The sequence below is a fragment of the Amyelois transitella genome, chromosome 25, assembly GCF_032362555.1.
Source record: "Amyelois transitella isolate CPQ chromosome 25, ilAmyTran1.1, whole genome shotgun sequence".
Classification (NCBI taxonomy): domain Eukaryota; kingdom Metazoa; phylum Arthropoda; class Insecta; order Lepidoptera; family Pyralidae; genus Amyelois; species Amyelois transitella.
The window spans coordinates 3819136-3835113 of record NC_083528.1 but is presented as its reverse complement, the minus strand read 5'-3'; the positions used below and the strand labels follow the sequence as shown (position 1 = coordinate 3835113).

At 35.4% G+C, this 15978-nt stretch overlaps 1 protein-coding gene across 3 annotated transcripts; it reads right to left on the bottom strand.

The window, feature by feature from the left end:
• Positions 1–106: 106 nt before the first annotated feature.
• LOC106137141 (uncharacterized) lies at positions 107–15299 on the bottom strand. 3 transcript variants are annotated; one of them, XM_060951548.1, is made up of 7 exons: positions 13932–15299; positions 5517–5597; positions 4653–4723; positions 2892–3074; positions 1194–1406; positions 538–736; positions 107–263 (listed from the first exon to the last, which is right to left on the bottom strand). In XM_060951548.1, the coding sequence occupies exons 1-7, from the start codon at positions 14893–14895 to the stop codon at positions 184–186; spliced, it is 1791 nt and encodes a 596-aa protein (XP_060807531.1). In that variant the 5' UTR covers positions 14896–15299; the 3' UTR covers positions 107–183. The 3 variants fall into 3 exon arrangements, with proteins under 3 accessions (XP_060807531.1, XP_060807532.1, XP_013193364.1); XM_060951549.1 differs by lacking the exon at positions 13932–15299 and adding an exon at positions 12449–12641; XM_013337910.2 differs by lacking the exon at positions 13932–15299 and adding an exon at positions 6522–6643.
• Between the last annotated feature and the right edge of the window lie 679 nt (positions 15300–15978).

Genomic DNA, 15978 nt, shown 5'->3' with positions numbered 1-15978 from the left:
TGGATTGTTGGCTATGTCTTTCCCGTAAGGGAGTCATAATTTCATATATGTATGCATGTAAGACAATAAAAAATCTTATTAACAGTCAATAGATTTATTAGTGATAAAAAATTCTATCAAATTACAAAATATTTTGTAACGCATAATCTTATCTCATTATTTTTATCTTATATATATTTTAAACTAATTATTTAACTGTTGATTGACTACTTTGCATCGGTCGGCAGCGGCGGACACTGCACCGATAAGAGCGGCTCTAAATCCTGAAAATAAAAAATGAAAACTTATAAAAAACAACATATTTTTTATATTGAATGCATTGTTTTACTATCTACTAAAACGATTTAAACCAATTTTCATCGTTATTTAGACAATATATTTCCGAAGGCTACCTACAAAATATTATTCCGTGCCAATCAAGAATTAATAGTTTGTAATAAAGGTTGTTGTCTTAGGTGCCCATTGGGCTCATGTCCGAAGCAGTACGGGCGAAGTCATGGCGGGCCGCTAGTAAGTTATGTTTATTAAGCAAATTACCATTTTTCTCTAAATGGTAAGTGCCCTCCGCTGTGGAGCCGGCCGGGCTTGTGACGTTGTCCTTGAGGACTGCGGGGTGGCCTTCCCTGACCATGGTGGCGGCGCCCAGCGTGGTCTGCGAGGCCAAGCGAAGGGCGAGATCCCGGGGGAGCCCGCAGCGGACCCCGCCCTCCGCTAGGGCTTCTATCAGCATGTATATCTGAGAAAAAAATTCAAAGTTTATTTCTTCCTGCGCAGATTGTGAAAGTCATCAAGGGAATGGGTAGGCAGTGAGCTAACAACCTGCCACTATTTGCTATCTAAATCTTTAAAAAAAAAACAAATCAAATTATTTATTTATTATTATGAGAAATTTCGAGTATCACTTAATAATTGTCACAACTAAAACCGCCTTCAAAAAAATGGTTTTTAATTTGACTTGTATGTTTGTATGCATGTACATATGTTTGTATGTATGTAGGTATACTTGTATGATATTCCAAACTTAAAATTAGCAATTACTGTGCCAGTCAACCCACATAACCTGCGGAGCGGTCTTCTTGGCGTCACCTAGCATTGAATAAGAAGCAATAAAAAATCAACATTCATAGAGAGGAAGGGAGTGTCTGTCTATGCCAAAAGATGACATTTAGTCTGTAGTCTATGACGGAACTTACATAAGCGGGTCCACTGCCACTCAGAGCGGTAACCGCGTCCATCTGATACTCTGGCACCTCGTCACAAGTGCCAACGGCTCGGAACAACGCGCCTGCTATCTTGGCGTCTTCGGCCGAAGCCCTGGAACCTCGACTCAGGGCTGCGGCACCTTGTTTGACCAGCGCTGGGGTGTTGGGCATTACTCTGATCACGCGAGCCTCTGATGGCAAGGCCTGGAAATAAAGATCAGTTTGTTCAATAGTGCCGTGTGGTTCCCGGCACCAATACAAAAAAGAATAGGACCACTCCATTTCTTTCCCATGGATGTCGTAAAAGGCAACTAAGGGATAGGCTTACTTGTGATTCTTGTTTTAGGCGATGGGCTAGCAACCTGTCACTATCGCCGAGCAGCTAAAAGTGGCCATTCAGTCTTTTCGGGACTATGGGCTCTGTCTACCCCGTAAGGGATATAGACGTGAATATATATATGTATGTATGTTGTTCAATAATGGAAATAAAATCTCTATATTTATTACCGAAATAATACACACGAGACTTTTTCCTTAGGGCACGCCCATGTTTTTTTATAATAGATTTGAGACCGTTTGACGTTAATCTATCTGGTGGTAATCAAGATGAGGCCTAAGGTGGCGCAGGCAAGATCAAATAGTGCCTATTCATTCTTGCCTTGAAAATATCCAAGTTAATGTGATTTCATAGGACTATAAACCAATGTTACTTGTGAAGATCTCTTCTTGCTTAATTTTTTAGCCAGAAACCATATAGTATACCACATAGTTAATTTAGTCTAAAAACCGGTCTTCTAGATTTTGAGTTTAATCACTATATTTTGTATTTCTGTTAGAAACAAACATATAAAGAAAAAACAAATCATATTTCTCTTCGTCAAAAGCCAAACTAAGCCGAAATCTTTATCTTGGGCTAAAGCTGTTTTATCAAATTCTGATCAGTCTTTTCCATACACGGCTCGAATAGCGATCTTCCATTTATAAGTCCGTTAAAATGACTTGATACTCTAACGACCCCAATTAGATTGCGATAAGTAATAGGAATATAAATTATGGAAAGACAAACAAAGACTAATGAATATGGAAAAAATAATCTCAGTAAACATAGTTATATGATTTAACATAATATTATGCTCTCTCGTTTCGTGATGAACAATAATATGAAAAAATTACGACATATAACATACTTAGCTGAGCCATCTTGTTGAATGTGGCCTTTGTCTCTTCGAGCCCCTTGTCTCTGTCTCCCCGTGAGGAATAAAGACGGGACAAATATAATTATCGTGTTGGTATACAGTTAAACTTTCGGAGAATAATACGTGTCAATGAAATGAAAGAAGTTATGCAAGGATGGTGGATGTAGTCCTTGCCTATATTCCTCCGCGAAGAGGCGGGATTTTTTCTATGTAATAATACATACATACATACAATCACGTCTATTTCCCTTGCGGGGTACGCAAAGCCAACAGTCCTGGAAAAACCAGATAAGCCACGTTCAGCTGCTTGGGTTAATGATAGAATTGAGATTAAAATAGTGACAGCTCGCCTAAAAGAAGAGTTCCAAGTTGATATGCCTTTGCCTTATTCACCTTTACGACATCCATGGAAAAGAGATGGACGCGAGATCCGCACGACAAAAATACACAAGTTAGTCAAACTTAACCTAACTCTTATATAAATAAAACTAACCTTTTCAATGGTAGCCGTGGAGACTCCCATGGCGACCGATATGAACAGCTTCTTCTTAGAGTCCGGGAGGTCCTTGACATCCTCCAGAGCGGCCCTCACCACGTCGGGCTTCACCGATATGATCACCACTTCCGAACGCTCCACTACGGGTTTGTTTTCAAAGATGGCCGTCGCTCCGAGTTTCTGGAAAGATCGATATGAAGAATGTTGTACACGTTGCGTCTGTTAATCCATACTGTACTTACAACGTACATCGTCATTCGACGACAAAAGGATGCATGAATCGGCTGATTATGACCTCAGTATAGTTGCTAATATTATAAATGCCAAAGCAAGTTTGTTTGTATGTAACCTAGCCTCGCAGGTAAATCACTGAAGCGATCTCCATAAATTTTTGCAAATCTATATATATAAAAGAAAGTCGTGTTAGTTACACCACTTATAACTCAAGAACGGCAGAACAGATTTGTCTGAAAAATGGTAGGGAGGTAGCTTAAAAGCCAGGAGACGGACATAGGATACTTTTTATCCCGTTCGACAGCGTTCCCGTGTGACTTGACATGAAACGTCAGTCACTATAAAACGTGGTATAACAAAAAAGAATGACTTGGAATAACAAAACGCAAATGACAGCTATGTAATTGACGTAAATTCAAATAAATCCTACCAATATTATAAATGCGAAAGTTTGTGAGTATGTCAGTATGGATGTTTGTTACTCTTTCACGCGAAAACTACTGAACCGATTATGATGAAATTTGATATGTAGGTAGCTGAAGACCCAGAATAATATATAAGCTACTTTTTATCCCGGAGTTCCCGCGGGATCGATAGGTAGGGTTTCCATGCGGACGAAGTCGCGGGCGGCCTCTAGTAATAAATAAATTACCTTCGTTGACTTTAAACATTGTTAGGACTGAAGTGAAACTGAAATAAATTAGGAGTTGTATAAAACCGTTATTATAAAATAAAACATACATCTTTTATTTTATATCATTATTGAGTTCAGCTGTTAGGCTTAATGATATAATTGAGTTACAGGTTACTAGTCAATCGCCTAAAAGAAGAATCCCAAGTTTATAAGTCTAAGGGATAGCCCTTAGTCGCGTTTTACGACATTTATGGGAAATAGATGGATTGGTCCTATTTTTTTTATATTGGTTCCAGTGACCACACGGCACTTACTTTCATTTCATTGAACTTACTTTCACATTTATAATATTAGTTGGGATTGACAAAAATATTATTGTTGCGGTGTTGCGCCATCTTTAATTAATGGCACCGGCTTTGTGTTGTATATGTTTAACTGCTGCTATCTCAATGATGATGAAAACAAAACACAAAGTCAAGGATGTGACGCAAATAGAACATGTTATTAAATAACTCAACACTTAAATGATTAAAGTCAACTAGGTTTTTTTTTAAAACACTTTCATGATGTTATGCTTGTCATAGATTGCTTCAAAAATGTCAACGATTTGATTAAAATATTTACATCAATAAAATTATACAACTTTTAACATGGAATCAACTAATTTAGATATTTTTTTCTTTTATTATTTTTCAGCTTTAAAAATGTTACCGAAAGTATGTATTACATACAGAGATTCATATAATCTCATATTTATCACATACAGAGGGTATACAGGGTCTAATGTCTCCAAACAATTAAAGGCCACGTTCTTATTCCTTTATGGCTTAATGATAAAAATGTTTTTGTCACATACTATGGTTATATGATTTGTATCAATTTTGTTCTACCTTAAATGCTTCAGCACTGACTGTATCGCTGGGGTGACAACTCGCCGTAATTTCTTCGGCCTTGGCCAAACCTGAAAAATAAAAGTCAAAAACAATTAAAAACTTTGAGTCGATCGTCCTAATTAAGATCACCATTTTAACATGCCAATATTTTATTCAAAAACCCGCCCCTGCTCTACACGGGTATATTTCATACATATAAACATTCCTCTTAATCACTCTTATCTACGAAAAAAAAACTGCATCAAAATCCGTTGCGTAGTTTTAAAGATCTAAGTGAACATAGAAACATACATGTTTTCGCTCGTGATACATAGAAATGGCAGCACCCGCAAATAATGTTAGTTTTTAAAAATCAAACAATTTTACACATGCGTCAGTATTTCCGAAGATTTGCCTTACAAACAAACCATCAAAGAAAACTTCTCTGCCTCTTTAAAATATTAGTATAGATTAGTTTAGATCATCTAAAACCAACGAAACTTATATAAATTCGATAGGTAGGTATAGTTTTTCATATTATTTAAGTACTTTATTACTGATGTACATAAGTGGTTAGATAAGTAAAGCTGATGTTTATGTGTATCACATGAAGTCATTGAGATAAAAGTAACACATTCACTAATGATAGATAAGAAACGACCATATAGGCTGTAACAATATTTGTTATCATTGCCATTAAAAAAACGTTCAGTAATTTTTGTGTAACAGGAAAACAAATACACGCACATCCTCACAAACTGTCGCATATAATACTTATATACCTAGGATAAGATCAGTAGGAAATCCATAGCCTATGGGACCCAATGGGAAACAGACGTGATGGTATGTATGTATGTACATTATTATTGACATATGACTCACCAGCTGAAATAAACCCGTTGGCCAGGGCAAACGCCAGCCTGCCTCCTCCGATAAAGCCTATCTTCATGGCTTCAGTTATTGCTGGAAATAATATAAAGAGGCATATTTAGAAAGTAAGAAAAAAAAACCTGTACCAATCCTTCTCTTTGCCATGGATGTCGTAAAAGGCGACCAAGGGAACGGCTTAAACACTTAGGATACTTATTTTGGCGAACGACTTGTAATATTTGATTCTCAACTCCATCATTAAGCTATACAGCTGAACGTGGCCTTTCAGTTTTTGCGAGACTGTTGACTCTGTCTACCCCATAGGGGATAAAGACGTGATTATATGTAAGAAATTTGATTGCATTTGCTCAGGGATCTAGCTGAAAATTACAGGTTGAATTCAGTCATAGAAACCTTTAACTCTGAAATTACACTAATTTATAATATTGACTGGTGGATACGAGAGAAGCCATAGAAGCTACCTTTGACAAGAACTACGTTATTGAGATCAATATAAGATTGGTTATAAAAATCGCAAGATAAAAATACCAAGGAATAAAATATTTATTCGAGAGTGCAAAACAATTGCAGCAAAAATCATAAAATATTAACTTAACTGCATATTCATTGAAAAACAATTAATGTTCCATGAAGGTATTGTTACAGAATTGGTTTCTTTCATAAATAAATAACTCCTTACTAACATTATAAATGCGAAAGTCTGTCTGTCTGTTCCACTTTCTCAGCTTAACCACTAGACTGATTCAAATAAAAATTGGGTATGCGTATAGTTAAAAACCCGCGCTATAACATGGGATTCTTTCTTTTCAAAAATCAAACTCAAATTCTAAAGTTGGCGGTTGAAGTTTATATGAAAATCGCGTCTGTTCCTCTTTGTTCACAGCTACCGATTGTAAATTCTACAAGTTGCGCGAAAAACGAAGTACATGCGGACGGAACCGAGGGCAACAGCTAGTAGTAAATACATAAAAAAGAATCTCAATTCTTTTCACTTACCTTGTTCTTAAAATAAATGTAAATACAAAGTCGTCAATAGACGTCCTGTTACAACGGCGTGCACATGAAGACTGAATGGAGTTAGAAAGCAAGTGTTATTGTTAAGATTTAATTTGTACTGTATTATCAGCGTTATCAGTGTAATATGGGAACTTAATGTTTGGATCGATATGTCTGTATAGACCATCGCATGGACAGCAAGATTATACTTAACATTGCCATTAACATTTTTGTTTTAAGCTCTCTTCTTCTCATGGCTATCGTCCCGGTTGCAATTCTCACCACTCTGGAGAGGAGCCCGGGGTAAGCCCTTAACCATAGAACCTGGATTGGGTGAGTCATGTTTTTACACGAAGCAACCATTGCAGGGGAACCAAACCCGTATTGGATCATATGGTTACCCATCTGAATGTGCAGGTTTCCTCACGGTGTTTTCCCTTACCGTAAGAACATCAGTTAGTAATCAAACTAATGTACATTACTTTGAAAATAGGCATTGGTACATTTCCGTCGTGTAATTCAAACCGGTGCGTTAGTGCGTTGGTGTCGCTAGTGCCGTATGGATTCCGGCACCAATATAAAAATAAAAAATAGAAGGACCACTCCATTTCTTTCCCATGGACGTCGTAAATTTATGCCTTTTTGGGATTCTTCTTATAGTCAACGGGATAGCAACCTGTCACTATTTGAATCTCAATTCCATCATTAAGCCTAACAGCTCAACGTGGCCTGTCAGTCTTTCAAGACTGCTGGCTCTGTCTATGAAGGGCAAATATATAGACGTGATAATATGAATGATTAACATTTATATTGCCTTGTAATTTTACGATAAATTGTGTTGTAACAATTCTTACTTACTTACTATTATACACGAATAATTAATTTATTTGATCTCATCCTATGCAATGCCTAACAAACTACTTACCTATTTGTAAGTGATAAAATTATTTATAACCGTATCTTCTTTACGATCCTAACTAATAATATAAATGCTAAAGTAATTTTATTTGTTTGTTTGTTATCTTTTCACGGGTCATCTACTGAATTAATCTTCATGAAATAACACGTATATATGTATAACTAAAGGTCCAGACCTTATTCTCCAGAGAAGGATCTTTGATCCCGGTAAAAACTAAAATTCCAGTGGGATGTGTGAAAAACTGTATTCTTTTGTAGGTGGAGCTAAATTCGCGCGGGCAAAGCTGCAAGTAAATACATAAATTATATTTTCACTGCATAGAAAAATAAATGATTTTATTTATTGTTAAGTGACCGTGCATTTTTTGATTGAATGCGACATTTCTAACTAACGCAAATAGATGCACTTAGTGTTCATCTACTTTAATTGCCATCAATTGTAAAACCCAATGGGGCTTTTCACGAACTGCAAAGCATAATATGTCTTTTCTCCCTCACTCTTATTCTCTTTTGTAACTTCAGAAATAGAAAAGATAAGACTTTATTATGTATATATACATAAATATAATCACGTCTATATCCTTTGCGGGGTAGACAGAGCCAACAGTCTTGCAAATATAGGCCACGTTCAGCTGTTTGGCTTACGGATAGAATTGAGACTCATATAAAGTGACAGGTTGCTAGCATGCGCCTTAAAGAAGAAACCCAAGTTTATATCAAGTTTATGTACCACAGTCGCTATTGCATAGCAATGAAAATACATGTACCATCAGAAGATAACACGTTAAGAGGTAATAAACAAACTTACTTTCGCATTTATAATATTAGTTGGGGAGGGATGCATTGCATAAACTTGGGATATTTCAACCAATAGTGGTTATAAATTACGTAATTATGCTTAAATGTCAGTTAATATTTTAAGATATCACATTTATTCAATGTGAATTGTATCCTTTGAGGTAAACAACTGGGTACAAAGATACAAATAAAGGTCTAATGACCACAACAAGCAGTCCTTGAGCTCACTTGATGTTAGTTGCCGCGTTTATGCAATTGATTACATTTGCAATATAGGACCGGTGTCACGTTGCATGTGCAGTAGTTTGCATATTGTTGATCATTATCTTAAATCTAAATATATATAATACATATATCAAAATGTATTTAAAAGAGATCACCGACTTGCATATTAACGAACACACAGCCCAAACTGCTGGACGGTTGATATGCGTCGATTTTTCAGAGTGCGTTGAGATAGATACCTAGATAAATCATTTATTTGTTGCTACAAGAACGTTTAGTCAAGAGGTTTTAATTTGGCATGTCGGTGCCAAAGTCGGTAGTCTATTGGTTCAATATTATAAATAAATAATGAATAATTTAAGAGAGGATTTGCCCAAATTCTTGCGGAAACAGAAATTAATTTTTCTTATTAAGCGGGGGGAGCGGCGGGCGTGCTCTTAGTCTCAATATTTGAGTCATAACATCGAATAAATATCGCAATAACCGATAAAAAGAAATCGTTTATTGAATACTTCGCTATCATAATAAACATATACTTACATAGAAGAAAAAAGTAACATTTTTCTGTTTCGCAAACTATGACGAAACATTGTTTTCGTCAGTTTTTAACAAAGACATGTTTCTTTGCCTGTGTTTATTATCTAACTGGTTCATTATTTGTATATTGATAACTACCTATTTTATTTATAACTGTTGTTTATATTGCGATAGAACTTCGGCCTCTCGTATTCTGAATATCACGCATGGTAGACATGTACTCAAATTTGATGTACCTACCTAAAATCTGTGTCCAACTTACAATAATTAACCCTACATATTATATATCACATTTTTATCTATTACGAGGTAGACAGAACTAACAGTATTGAAAAAACGGAAATGCCAAGTTGAGCTGGATGACACGACGGAATTGATATTCTGAGAACTTATAAACTTTACATTTTTCTAAATCTTTTTTTAATATTAAAATATATTTAAATTCTATAAAACATCGAGTTTATGTTATAACTTAATTACATACTTTAGCTATATGATAATGAGAATGAGAAATGAATAAAAAATAAAAAATGACTTTTTTATAGCATAGGTTATACACACTTCAAAGCTCCTTTTGTAATCGATACCTTCATAGTCTGCCCTTTGGGAAAAGCTCAAATAAATATATATCGTCGGTGATACTGCAATACCGCGTAAGCAACAATTGCTAATACCGCGTAACTAGTGAGTGATAAACTTTACAGGAGAGCAAAAAAACTGAATATATTCTATATTATGACAGCTTTGGCTGACTGAACTTTATACGAACTGTAAATGTATGTACTTTAGCTATTAGTAAAGTCCATTGGTAAAATAACTCCATAGATGATATAAAAAATCACTTTCGCGGTATTGAATCATCAAAAATTAACACTTATTTAGCCTTTTCATTATTAACGCGTAATTGTAAGAGGGATGAAATTAAACATTGTGTATTCAATATTATTATTTTATTATGTTAGACAACACCTTATCAGTCTTATTTTTAAATGAAGTCTTTGCAAATACTAAGAACTTACTTAACTTCCATGTCTTATACTTAAGACATGGAAGTAGTTGAACAGCTACCTACCAATGCGAATATCAACATCTAACACATACAAATAAACATTTAGAAACAAAAACCGTACTAAGTACTTAAAATTCTTCCAAATCAAAAACAAAATTCTAACAGAACTTACAACATAATTTATGTAATACTAGCAGTAGTAAGAAGGTAATGCGACCTAAACATTTTGATGAGCAATCCTACGTTTTGCAATTTCTTTATCTTTACTCTTTTCAGCTCCAGGCAAATTTTTCAATTCGATGTGACGCTGATAATCCTCTTGAGAAACATCACCTACTGCATAAGAACAACAATAGTCACAGGCATCTTTTTTGGCTGAAAAAGACCTAGGTTTTCCTCATTTAATATGTCAAAAAATAATTTTCTCGAAGCTACTGGCTTGTATTCTGACGACGAATATACGACGTATATATTGTATAATTGTGATTTTGATTGTATTATCGGTTCAACATACTGCTTTGTGGTTGATTGGGGACAATAATGTAAGGGCAACTTGGGCAATAAAGATAAGTTCAACAGAGTCTCGTTTAAAACTGTGCAAAATCGGAGTAAGGTTCGGATTTACTGAATTCACAAGTGTTCTATCACCAAGCTAGTAGCGGATAGTCTACTCTTTTATGCCTAATGTCGCCAGAAATGTCTTCAAACAGACTTTCTTTTTTACCGTCTATTTGTAAATAATATAGTTTAGTATCTGATCGTCTAGAATAACCTTCAGTTGTCTTCCTTTTAACATGTTTCGTATCAATCGTTGACCGTACATACATCTTTTTCTCAGCCCATGTCATGCTCCAAAAATGATTAAAAATGTCTGTTCTAATGTCCTCAGCCAGATTTGAACAAAATAAGATTTTATTTACTTCGACCACAAAATGCTAACATACACTTAGGGCCCATAGATCTTTCCGGTTTCGGTTGTTTTTGATGGTACTTATTGTCTCCTTTTTATATACCCAAGATAAGCTTTTCCTAACATTTTATCCTTCTTATTTAGTTGTCTTTTCCAGGTTTCACAGTCAGCTTTAAGTTTTCTTTTTCTTGAGTCTCTTGCAGCTTCTGGCTTCAAATTTCTTTGAGGAAAACTTTCAGAATCATAAGGTTTTATAGGCTCTATGTTGGTAATATCAAATAAAGGTACGCAGTCAGGATCGGTGGTAGAGTCATTGGGAGAAGGATGTACGAGATTTGTTGGGCAACATGCGGGACATCAGTGGACGAAGTGTTAGGATTATCCAGACAAAATTGTACAACCGTTTCTTCTGCTATGTTTGGGATGACAGTACATAAACAGTTGGGATCATTTTGAGTAAATTCAGTAACCATTTCTTCTACGACTACCGGTACTTGAAATACTCGGATAGTCTGAAGTCATTTCTAAAATTGTATTTCTTTAATATCTGAGACAGCAGTGGAAAAAGTGGGATCATCACGAGAAAAATCACCGTGGAAGTACTGGGAGTTTGGAGTAAAAGTATCAAGTGTTTGATCAATAATATCTGGGATATCAGTAAATGAAGTCTGGCTGGGACAAATGGGGAAAATTGTTGTTAAAGTATCGCTATTAGCTATTTCATAAGCAATATCTGTTATGTTCATCGGTTAGTCATTAATTTTTTGAGGTATGTTCATCATGTATTGTTTTTGTGAAAGTTTTTTATCTGAAATATTCTGCCTTTTCAGAAGAAGTTCCTGTCGTTGTCTTTGAAGATCTGTCATATTGGATTCTATTTTATTTTCTTTAAACTTCAATGACTGTTCACTGTTTATCTCTTCCATAATTATTTTATTAGTTACCTGAAATATAATATAAAGAAAATTTTATACATAATCGCATAATCCACTAAGCTATTCCAACAACATTAGAGTGTAAATACCGCGTAAGTACACGAATCACGATGTAAAGAGAATGTTAAAATACCGCGTAACTACAATAGAAAAGTTATTTACCTTTTTAGAATTAATTGTGCTAATTTAAAATAAATAAATTATTTAACATAGTGCCAAATGTAATAATATATAAAAATAAAACATGTACTTACCGTTTAATTGAATAAACTCTGCTTAAATCACTAATATTACGGAGACACTTACCAAATCACCAAACTCTCATAGTAATTCTGTGTAGATTCGCGGTTTTGAAGCAAAATTCGTCAGTTCGCTATTCGCGCGGTTTTGAAAAGCTTGATTTGAACCGTTTTGATTGGATAAAGCGCTCGTGTGATCGCACAGGACGACGCCAATCGCTATCAAGAATATGTAGGCGCGAAATCTCAATTTTGATTTTTTCGTACTTCCGCGGTTTTTGCAACAGTTGGTTACGCGGTATTGCAGTATCACCGACGATATACCTATATGTTCACAAAAGTCGGGAACAACTTACATTTTATCATTTTCACAATAGGCTTTCGAAACAAAAACCAAAAATCTTTCACTACACTGCAAAGTTCATAAGTTTTTAAATGTTAGTATCACTTTGTTTACGTATTTAAATATTATTTTGTTTGTATATAAATGGTGCTATAGGCGTGCTTATCGACTGGACTATGGATGTAATACTGAACTTATGTCCTAACAAATGTAACGACAGGAAAAAAGGTCTATATGATATTCCAAGCTGATTTGTTTTTCCAGGAAAATAAGCAATGTGCATGTATGTTTACATAGTGCGATCGATGGTTTATAAATTTTTAATTGTTTGCTGAAAAATAATTCTAAAAACCTTAATAATTATTAGGTATAATATGTTTAGAGAAATTTCATCTTAATGCAGTTATTAGCAAACAAAGCAAGCACGTTTTAAAAAATGAAGGGATTAATAAAAAAAACTTGACTAATGTTATCGTATTAATATTACATAATTTGAATCTATCAAAAAAATTAAAACCAACTGAATTTAGTATTAAATTCAGACTTTTTTTCCGCCAGTACTGTATCAGTATCATTATGATAAAGAGCGTTATCGCTTGTCCGTCTGTCAATGTATTTCACGTTTAAGATAATTAGACGTTCATTTTCAATAGTATTGAAAATATCGGACGAGTCGAGTATGGATGGGTGATTCGAGTTTCTCTCAGGTTACTTTCATGGACAAGTCCTCATGACAGTTCCAGAAACTATGGCTATGAGCTACATTATTTGTTTATGGTCCTCTGGACCTTCACTCAGTTAGAGGAATGTGGGACTCCTGACACCTACACTAAACCCACTAAAACCCCTCTGGTGCGACCTTCTTGCCATTTTGTGAGCATCATGGAATCGCATGGATTAACACCATAATGCCCTCGGCCGAATTACGGCCGCCGCTTGGAGTTTAACCATGTGTTAATTAAAATAAATAAATATACTAGGCATGTCCAGAATGTAATAGATTGGGGCTATATTTTAGGCATGGTGACATATACCACTGCATAGCCTGATTCCTCCCTTTACGATAAGATCAATGTGAGAGCTGTTGATGCAATAAATAACATGTTTCGTAAAAAAATATCTTCTTTTCCCCGCCAAGAGCAAATAACGCAACAGCACGATGAATTTCGCCATACTATTCATTCATATAATCAGGTCTATAGCCTTTGCCACTCCAACGTTTCCTTTCATACAAATTCTCTTTAGGTACACCCTGTTTCTTATTCTGCATACATAAATTAATATTAATAATTCAACTTAAAAATGTGTTTTCTTATTTTTATCTAAAATCATTTTTAATACAACGAAACTTACAGCAGAGTTATACACGAACTTTGACAAGGTATTTTTCTCATTTTCCCTCAGTCTGTAACACAAAGGTTATCCAAAACGTTAAGATTCATGAATGGTCCCCAGAACTCTACAACTATTTCCCTATTTTAATGGATGGTACTCACTTGCACTTTCATCTAGAGGGTCTATTGTGTCTCCAACAAATTGCTGTTCTGTTTGCCTTTCCACGGCAAGGAGTGAAATTCCATGTACACATTTTAAGTGCCTTTGTAGGTTACTTATATTTCTTTCTTGAAAAACTAGGTTCCGATGACAATATACACATTCAGCCTTCTTAGTATCTATTTTATTAAAATGTGACCACACTGCACTTTTTACTTGTTCAGTAAAATTGATGTGCGGCGGTGGTGTCACCAATACTCTCCTTGTCTGAGATGGTGATGAATCATCTGATGATTCATCACCAGACCCAATTTCATTTTCATCTTTAAGTTCTATTGTGTCTGCAGTATTTTGTTCTTTTGTGTCATTTTCCATGGTACTCAGTATAATCTTGTGTCTATTTTTTAAGTGTCTATGTAAATTAGATACATATCCCACTGGTGCTGCTAGAATTTGATCGCAGTGCACACATCTAGCCTTCTTAGGTTCAGTTTCCTTAAAATGTGACCACACAGCACTCCTCTTCCGATGAGGTGGGTTTACAAACTCATAAATAATAGTATTATTATGAGGTGGTGGTGTCAATGATGCTTCTCTTATTGGAGTTAAAGATTTGCTTTCCTGATCAGGTATACTCAGCTCAATTTCATTATCAACTTCAGAGTTTATCATGATGTCAATTTGCCCATCTACTTGATTTTCAAAGGTACGAGGAAAAATTTGGTGTTTATTTTTTAAGTGCCTGAATAAATTACACACATTTCCATTTGGTAATGCTAGAATCTGATCACAATGTACACATTTAGCCCTCTTAGGTCCTGTTTCAGTAAAATGTGACCACACTGCACTTCTTTTCCGGCGAGATGGAATTTTTGAAAGCTCGTTAATAGTATTCATTTTAGACAACGACATCGGCATTGATTCTCTCGGCGATGTGCTTCCATTATCGGACACACTTACCTCCATTTCATAATCAACCTCTTTCGAGTCCACAGCTATTTGCTTTTCTGATTGACTTTCAATAGCTTCAACAGGCGTCCTATGTACATTTTTTAAGTGCCTATATAAATTGGATACACCTCCATTTGGGACCGCTAGGGCTTGGACACAGTATTAACATTTAGCTTTCCTAGACTCCGTTTCAGTAAAATGTGACCACACTGCACTTCTTTTTCGTCTAGGTCGCATTTTTAAACAAATCGTAAATATTTCAAATACAATATAATACGTGTAAGGATTACAAAACACAGAATATCGCTCCAGTTATGTACGAAAGAAAAGTACATAATTCTCATACTCATTACGTATTTCTGTTTTTATCTGACTACAAACATATCTAATAAACTAACTAAACAAATAGTAGAGTTCATAAATAAAAACAATCTGTAGTGGTTACCATACCATTGCAACTGACAATGTATGACAGAGACAGTAGTAAGTAATGTAATGTCACTGTGGCGACATCACTAACGTCACACACCATCTGTCAATCATAGTGAAGAAAATGACGCGCTCTAACAATAACAGCGAAGAGTGCCCGCCGTCTCTTGCCATTGTATTGTGTTGTGACTTGTGATGTAGCGTAGATGTTGAGTCAGAGGTTGTATTCATGCTCCAATCCGACATCCGTGAAATCTTTGTAAACGCGATTGAGACCTATGTTGGCAACTGTCTTTAATAAAAAGGCTTTTTATCCTATATCTATTTAGTGCCGTGTGGTTCCCGGGTGCCGTGTGGTTCCCGGCACCAATACAAAAAAGAATAGGACCACTCCATCTCTTTCCCGTGGATGTCGTAAAAGGCGACTAAGGGATAGGCTTACAAACTTGAGATTCTTTTTTTAGGCGATAGGCTAGCAACTTGTCACTATTCGAATCTCAATTCTATCTTAAAGCCAAATAGCTGAACGTATGTATGTATGTATGTATGTATCTATTTAGTTAGTTATGTTACAGTGTGGTTCCTGGCATTAGTGCAAAAAAAAAATAGGACCACACCATCTCTTTTCCATGGATGTCGTAAAAGGCGATTAAAGGATAGGCTTATAAA